The sequence below is a fragment of the Fukomys damarensis genome, unplaced genomic scaffold, assembly GCF_012274545.1.
Source record: "Fukomys damarensis isolate Sample0158 unplaced genomic scaffold, DMR_v1.0_HiC HiC_scaffold_34, whole genome shotgun sequence".
Lineage (NCBI taxonomy): Eukaryota > Metazoa > Chordata > Mammalia > Rodentia > Bathyergidae > Fukomys > Fukomys damarensis.
The window spans coordinates 5,298,219-5,306,737 of NW_022900946.1; the positions used below are offsets into that span (position 1 = coordinate 5,298,219).

General features: G+C 45.9%; 1 protein-coding gene across 1 annotated transcript; it reads left to right on the plus strand.

Annotated features, from left to right (window-relative positions):
* Positions 1-1,961: 1,961 nt before the first annotated feature.
* Ndufab1 (NADH:ubiquinone oxidoreductase subunit AB1) lies at positions 1,962-7,029 on the plus strand (the record flags this gene model as incomplete). Its single annotated transcript, XM_033758735.1, is given in 4 exon segments — positions 1,962-2,192; positions 4,793-4,880; positions 6,142-6,241; positions 6,891-7,029. Coding segments are annotated over 3 exon segments (411 nt in total), but the record flags the coding sequence as incomplete, so codon positions are not given.
* Positions 7,030-8,519: the final 1,490 nt, after the last annotated feature.

The following is an 8,519-nucleotide window of genomic DNA, read 5'->3' on the forward strand; positions in this document are numbered from 1 at the left end:
TGTGCAGAGCTCCCTCTGTGTTATTCCAGGCAGAGAAGGATCCTGCTGGACTAAGATGGATTCTGATGGAAATGGATCGAGTTATTAGTCCAGGGGCCAGTTATTCTTGCAAACAGGGCCTTCTGTGATGTCTGGGGGACAACTGATTTTTGGGGACAGGTGTGGAGTTTGAGATATCTGGGCAGAGCTGTCCAGCAGGCAGGTTGTGGAGAAGGTCTGTAAAGCCATTTGCTTAGCTCCCTCTGTGTTATTCCAGGCAGAGAAGGATCCTGCTGGACTAAGATGGATTCTGATGGAAATGGATCGAGTTATTAGTCCAGGGGCCAGTTATTCTTGCAAACAGGGCCTTCTGTGATGTCTGGGGGAGACAACTGATGTCATTGTCGAGTTGTAGGTCTTAGGGAAGAACAATTATAGTAACAGCCTCTGCTGGCTGTTGGGGATTTTTTGCTCATTTTCTATTGTTGTTTTGGGTCGCTGTTGTTTTGTTTTTTTGGTACTGGGGATCAAACTTGAGACCTTGTGCTTGGGAGGCAGGCAGTGGAACCACTGAGCTAAATCCTCAGCCCTCTGTTGTTCTGTTTTTTAACAGTGGAGATCTGGCAGGAAGGTGCAGTAAGATCCTCTTGAGAGGTCATGGTGGAAGGCCTGGGGTAGGATACACAGCCATTCTCTGCCTCAGTTTCCTCATCTGCAGAAGAAGTACTGTGAACCTCACAGGGTTACTGTGAAAGTTAAGGAATGTGTGTAAAGTGCTTAGGGCAGTGCTTAATTAGGAATCAATAAAGACACCAGAAAAGCAAGACCAATAAAGAGACATCACAGCGGAGGGTCACCCTGGCAGGCTGTTATCATCACGGTGTATGAAATGACCCTAAATCCCTAAATCGTACAAGTTATGTCTATGCCAAGCAGTGTTCAGAGCCCTTCATTTCATCTCATCGATGCCTCATAACAGTCCTCTGGGTGCAGTACTGTTCTTTATCCCCATTTTATAGATAAGAAACTGAGGCAGACAAAGATTAAGTCTTGCCTGACTCCAAACAGCTGGTAAAAGCCAGCAGCAGCAAATTCCTGCGTCTGACTTCTCGTGCACAGTACAGCACATTTCCTGCCTCATGCTGCCCCACTGCAGCTACTCTCTGTACACTGGTGTCCATGTGGACTCCAGCTGCTTGGATGATGCTGCCACAAGCCAACCCATTTTTTTATGTGTGAAGTGCCCTACGAACTACAGACTGAGGACTTAACATTAACTTCAGAAAATAAACAAACCAGTTTGGATTAGGGAATCCTAAAACTGCCCGACTCATCTTTTCTCATTTTACCTTCCCCGCCTGTAATCCCCTGCCCTGTTGAGTGAGAGCTCATCCAGCATTCATTGACTGAAATATGGTCCTGACTCCAGGACCTAGTTGAATATCAAGCAGCCCAAAGTCGGACACACTGGAGATGTTACTCTGCCATGGAGGTGATAGCTGGTTCATGCTCTGGCTGCTGGAGTGGACAAACCTACCTGGAAGGGACCCAGACTGGAAGGTGGGGACTGGCTTGGTGGTTGGCTTCATTTGTCCTGGCCAAGGTCAGTTTAATCACCACTTAAGCCAGTTTAGATAAACTGGGAATTTGCAGCGTGTGGCCCTCAGGTGGCATTTCTGTTCAGTATTCCTTGACAAGTCTGTCTGTGTGCTTTTTTTTTTGGAAACAGGGTCTTACTGTGTAATTCAGGCTGGCCTTGGCATCAAAATCACAGTGATCCTCCTGCCTCAGCCTCATGAGTGCTGGGATTACAGGCGTGCACCACCATGCCTGGCCCTATATGACTTTAGTGCCTAAAGTTAGTCTCACTCAGCAGGATAAATAATCCAAACCTGAAAGCCAAGCCCACCAGTCAGAGCTGCCAGCCCAGCTCTGAGGGGAAGGAATCCCATTCTGATGCTGCTGACCACCCAGCGTGGTAACCCGGTGTGTCCTGGCGGCCAGTCAAATGCAAACACTTTGGGCTCCTGCGTTTATTTTACAGGTGTCCTGGGTTCCATGACAGTGCTTCCTTCCCATCCTTGCTCTAGGTTCCAGGGAGGCTTCCACTGCTGTGCCGCCAGTATAGCGACGCTCCCTCCTTGACATTAGAAGGAATCAAGGACCGGGTGCTGTACGTCTTGAAGCTTTATGACAAGATTGACCCCGAAAAGGTAACTGATGGTGGTTTACGTTTTCCTCGAGTATTTAATCACATGGTGTGAAATTCAAAGGGCAAAAAAGTACATTCAGTAAAAAGTGCTGTGAGCCGCCCAGTTCCCCACTAGGAGATGTATGTATGTATGTATGTATGTATGTATGTATGTATGTATGTATGTATCTGTGCAGAAGAAATGGGAGTGCACGAAAGTGCAGTGGTTCTTCTGTTCATGAACTCAGTTTTCTCAACTCTGGTCACAGACCAAACTGGACAAGGACAGAATCAAATTTCCCCACAGGGTCCACAGTGAATCTATCCATTGAATTTGATTCAGTTCTCATCATCATCAGCTTACAACCAGAATTGTAGAAAGAATCAAGTTTGCGAACCGAGTGAGGCACCACTGTACACATACACGAGTATTTATATGTATCCATCCCACAAGATATATGTATGTGGGCAGAGGGTGTATGTGAGTCAGTTGTAGAAGGCACACTTAGGGTTTGACCCCCAACAATAAAACCCACAAGTGCCACTCAACCCATAATCTCTGGTTCTGCCCCTTGCTTTTTTACCTTAGTAACTCTTAAGATTTTTATCAAATGTTACATAAAAGTTTCCTTACTTTTGAGACAAGGTGTCATTCTGCAGTTCAGGCTGTCCTTGAGATCACTGTGTAGCCCTGGCTGGCCTTGAACTCATGTTGATCCTCCTGAGTACTAGGACTACAGGCATGTGCCACCACACCCAGCTATTTTTCTTTTTTGAGACAGGATCTGCTTATGGAGCTCAGGCTGACCTCTAACTCACTATGTTGCCCAGGCTGACCTCTAACTGACAGTGATCTTCCTGCCTCAGCCTCCTAAGTACAAGGATTACATGCTCTGCCACACCCACCTATAAAGTTTCCTTCTTTAAGCCAGTCATGATAGCACATACCTGTAATCGCAGATGCTTGAGAGACTGAGGCAGGAAGATCAAATGTTCCAGGCCAGCCTGAGCAATTTAGTCCCCAAGTAAAAAAGCCTTTAACAGCTGAACCTGAGCCAGGTGCAGTAGCACACACCTGTAATCCTAGCACTGAGGGAGGCTGAGGCAGGAAAATGATGATTCAGGTCCTACTTGGACAGTTTACTGACTCTCTCAAAATAAAAAACAGGATAGGGCTTTTGCTTTTTTTGTTTTTGTGGTACTGGGAATCTACCAGAGATCCAGCCCTTATTTATTTATTTGGTACCAGAGATTGAACTCGGGCCCTTGAGCTTCCAAGGCAGGCAGCAGAACCACTGAGCTAAATCTCTGGCCCCTTTTTATTTTTTAAGATAGGACCTCACTGAGTAGTTGCTCAGGCTGGCCTCAACCTTGTGTCCCTCTTGCCTCAGCCTCCCAAGTAGCTGGGATTACAGATGTGTGCCACTGTCCCTGCAAAGAGAGTTTGTTTTTTGATGTGGGATTTAAAGAATTCTTCATGGTGACTGGCAGCAGGGAAGGATTGGGGATTGAATCTGGAGCCCTGCACCTGCCTGGTAGGCATGAGCTACACCCTTAGCCCTTCCTGGCGATCTTGAGGTCTAAATTGAAAGAAGAGTGAAAAAGACATTTTGTCATATGCAGTTTACAGTAATCTTTGATTTTTTAATGCAGCGCTGGGCATAACTCCAGGGCCTCACATGTGCTAAGCAAGTACTCCCCCACTGAGGTATACCTCCAGCCCTACAACAGCCAGCTATTCCCTTTTTTTTTTTTTTTAAGATAGGGACTCGCTATGTAGTCCAGGCTGGCCTTGAATTTGGCAGTCTCCCACCTCCTGCTCCTCAGCACTGGGATGATGGGCATGCACCACCACATCTGATGTTAGCCTGCTACTTTTGTGTGAGAGAAATGCCACCTCTAAGGTGTGGGTTTTCAGTTGTCAGTAAGGCAGCAAGAAAACAACTCCCTTAGATGTCATGTGTAACAGTGATTAAAAACCAAGGTAAAAAAATGTGCCACGTGTGGCAACCCATGCCCATAATTCTAGCACTTGGGATGCTGAGGCAGGAGGATCACTGCAAGTTTGAGGCCAGCCTGGGCTACAGCCCAGCCTGGACTTCATAATGAGACCCTTGTCTTAAAAAACAAAACAAAATCACAATGAAGGATGTGATGTGAATTCCTTCATCATTAACTTTGTTACACTGTTAAGCACTTCAAAATAAAGTTGAACAAAGTAACACAAAGCACACTTATATATGTCAGCATAGGTTAAATATAGAATGGTAGTTAAGGCCTCTATATTTTAAAAAGAAATCTTCTAGCTAGGCATGGTGGCACTTGCCTGTAGGCTCAGCACTTACTAGGCTGAGGCAGGAGCAGGAGGATCGCTGAAAGTTCAAGGCCAGCCTGGGCTACATAGTGAGTCCTTGTCTCAAAACACCAAAAACACAGGGCCGGGATTTAACTCAGGTTCCACCACCTGCCTGGAAAGAGCAAGGCCCCAGGTTCAGTCCCTGGTGCCAAAACAACCCCCACCCCCCAAAATTCTATATGAAGACTAAGTGGACAGCATGGATATGTTGGGAAGGAAACACTTTCACCATGTACTAAATTTTCTTTGGTGTTCCTTTTTTGCAGCTCTCGGTAAATTCCCATTTTATGAAAGACCTGGGCTTAGACAGTTTGGACCAAGTGGAGATTATCATGGCCATGGAAGACGAATTTGGTAACATACATAGGCTGTGTTATGTAAGGTGGATCAAACTGAAAGGAATGCTGGAAGTCTGAGATGAAATCAGACATTAATAGAAGCAGCAACACACATACTTCCCCAGCCACCTGTCAGGGAAAGTGAATGTTAGGGACAGCCCACTGTGGAATTGCGGATGGGTGACCGGAAATGCTGGAGAGCCTAGGACTTAGACTCCTAAGATGGTTCCAAAATGAAGGGCAAAGGCCTCACCTGTAGAGCTGCTGATGACACTTGAGCCCCTCTTGTTGCCCTAACTGGCGAGAGCAGCAAAGTAGAAATGACAGGCTGTGTGAGGACACATGCAGCCCTCTGACCTTGGTCTCCCTTAGTGCCTTAAATGCTTGCTCCAAGCTGTCTTTGTTGGGCACTATTTGTTGTGTAAATGAGACCTTTATAAAAACTACTTGGTTTACTTCTGGGTGAGCTGCTCCAATAGGGAGCAGAGGGTCTTGTGCCACCCTGGGGGGCCTGACTTAGTTAAAATTCCTCACAGATGATGCTGAGTAGATGAGAACCAGGTCAGGTTGGGCTTAGCCATGTATGAGTCTGAACAAGTAACTGTTATGTTTCTTCAGCTGTAAAATGAGGGTGACAGGATTGGGAGTGCTGTGAGGAGAGTGCTTATGTGTAAATAATGCTGAGCCAGAGTAACCATTCAGTAAATGGTAACGCTCAAAACCCAACCATTCAGAAAAAGGAATAAAATACAATCCATATAGCAACATGGATGAACCTTGAGAACACACTGAGTGAAAGCAGTCAATACAGAAGACCACATGTAGCATGATTCCATATATGTGAAAGGTCAAGATGAGGCAAATCCAGCCAGGCATGGTGGCACAGGAAAATAAAAAGGGCTAGGGATGGAGCTCAGCAGGAGGGTCCTGGGTTCGATCCCCAGTTCTACCACCAATAAAAAGATAAATCCAGAGACAGACTGGACCAGTGCCTGCCATGAGTAATGACTGCCCAGTTTATTTTTAGGGTCGATGAAAATGTCCTGGGGGTTAGATATTAGTACTGTACAGCCAGGGAACTGTATGCTTTAAAAGCAGGAATTTTCTGTTGTTTTACCTGTTTCTGAAAAATCCCTAACTGGCTCACAACCTTCATGAGATTCCAGACTGCTAGGAATTTCTTAAACACCTATAGGTATTAACGAAGTGTTAGCTGTTGTTTAAGGGGCATGCTTTTTCTGTACTCAAATGTTGCTGTGCCTTTTTTTTTCATTTAGGGTTTGAAATTCCAGATATAGATGCGGAAAAGTTAATGTGTCCACAAGAAATTGTAGATTACATTGCAGATAAGAAGGATGTATATGAATAAAACACCAGGTAAATAATCTGATTTACTTAAGTGTTCTGTAGAATTAATCTAGTCTGGTTCTCCAGAAAGCAAAAGTTAAGAAAAAAATAAAAACAGATTTTTAGTATTATAAAATGCAGACTGCTTCTGGTTACTGCGTCTGCCCCTTGAAGGGTGGTGCTCTGCTGATTTTTGTTCTCAAGTGGGCCTGGGAGCAGGAAGGACTGCCTTACAGTGGAGGTGACAGCACAGGTGCTCCAGGTTACCCAGCCACGGCAGGTCTGGCACCCGTGCCAGAAGTCGAGGCACCCAGCTTCTCCTTAGGCTGGGTGGCCTCAGAGCACGCCTTTGGAGTCAGAGACCCAGGCCTGTCCTCAGCTGGCTTCCCGCCTGGAGACACTGGCCAGGCTGCTTAGGTCTGTTAAGTCTCCTCATCTGTAAGGTGGCACCGATGTGGGACTCGGCCGGGTCTCTGGTGAAGGTGAAACTGACGGTGTGCCTCCTGGAAAGCAGCCTCAGTAAACACTGGCTATAGCCTCTAGAAACCCAAACGAGAAGACTCTAAAATACTATGTGGTGTCTACATATGTAGTGACACTGGACTTAATATCCAAAAGGTGTCACTCAGGAGTCCCTATGTGACAAAGACAAACACTGAACTTATCCTGTCCTTGGCAGACTCCTTTCCGCATGGAAGACTCCGGTGATCTTGGTGACTGGATGGGAGAATGCATTTTGTCATCATCACACAGAGCAACTCCTTTTGGACTTGTATTTAAGATGTCTTGTTTTGCCCTTTGAAAATAAATCAATAAAACCAACATCTTTTTCTCAATCATTTTTTTTTTTTTTTTTTGAGACAGTGTCTCACTATATAGTTGAGACTGACCTAGAACTCACTATGTAGCCCAGGCTGGTCTCGAACTCACAGCGATTCTCCTGCCTCATCCTCCTAAGTGCTGGGATTACAGGCGTGTGCCACCATGCCCAGCTTTCTCATCCTTTTTAATGATGTTTGTAAAGTGCCTACCTGTACTGATAACTGCTTAGTATTTTTAAAATGTATGATTTGTCATTACGATTCATTCGTACGTATCAAAACTGTGCTGCTGTCCAGCCACGTAATTGAAATGAGTTTCTGTCCTGCCATCAGTATATGGAATGAATGTATTTATGGTCAAAGAACTCTGTTCCATTAGCCACTGGGTTATCAGGTGCCACCAGCTGATAGTACCTGAGACAGGTTTTTCACCTCTGACCTAAGGATCCCTGTTTTTTTTCTCCTTTTTTTTGAGGCAGGGTCTCCCTTTGTTGTTCAGGCTGACGTTGAACTCACTGTGTAGCCCAGGCTGGCTTCAAACTCACAGCAATCTTCCTGCCTCAGCCTCCCAAGTGCTGGGATTACAAGTGTGCACCATCATGCCTGGCTCTATATTAATAGTTTTGGAAGCTAGGAGACTCTTTCCTTCTGGAAGGTTAGCTTGGCATTGTGTCCGTCACACATCAGTGAGTACCGATTCTGCCTCTTCTGGTCTTAGGGCTGTGTGGGTCACATGCATACACTCCTTACGGCCTTTACCTTTCGCTTTATTGTAGGTATTTTCCCCTTTTATTAGTATATGTTTGTGATGCCTCATAACTACATGCATCCTGGGGAATTGGTACATACTTGTATTTTCATCTTTTTTACTCCCCCTTTCCCTCCCATTTTTCTAATACAGAATGTTTGCACCCAGCTTAGGACCAGCTCCGTGGTGGGAGCCAGTGCAGTCAGGTATGAAACACTGCCCAAAGGCACTAGGCCACCACACCGAAATGGCGTGTGGAGCCAGACCTGGGCGCCGACAGTACTTGCCCTTCCGACGCTGCAGCGATCATGATGCTGCAGCGATCACAGGCACCACGCCAGCCCAGACAGCGGACACCCACTGTATGGTCCTGGAGTCACAATGAAATGACTGCTCTTTTACTCAAATTCTGCTGTGTAGAAGGGAACTCGGCCGAGCTGTCCTCTCAGTGGCAGGACCTTCTGGCAGAGGAGTGAAGTGGCAGAAAGGCGGGAGTTGGCCCACTTCCCTTCCTGAGGTGCTGGTGGGGCTGCTTCCTGCTGCGCCACCCTTGAGTTACTCATTAGATGTATTCCCTTCTTTTTGGAAAGAGGACATTCATGACATTGTCTTTTTTTTTTTTTTTTTTTTTTTTTAAAAAGGGGCTCCTTTGTGTGGAATTTTTTTTTGAGACAGGGTCTCACTATGTAGTTGAGACTGACCTGGAACTCATTATGTAGCCCAGGCTGGTCTTGAACTC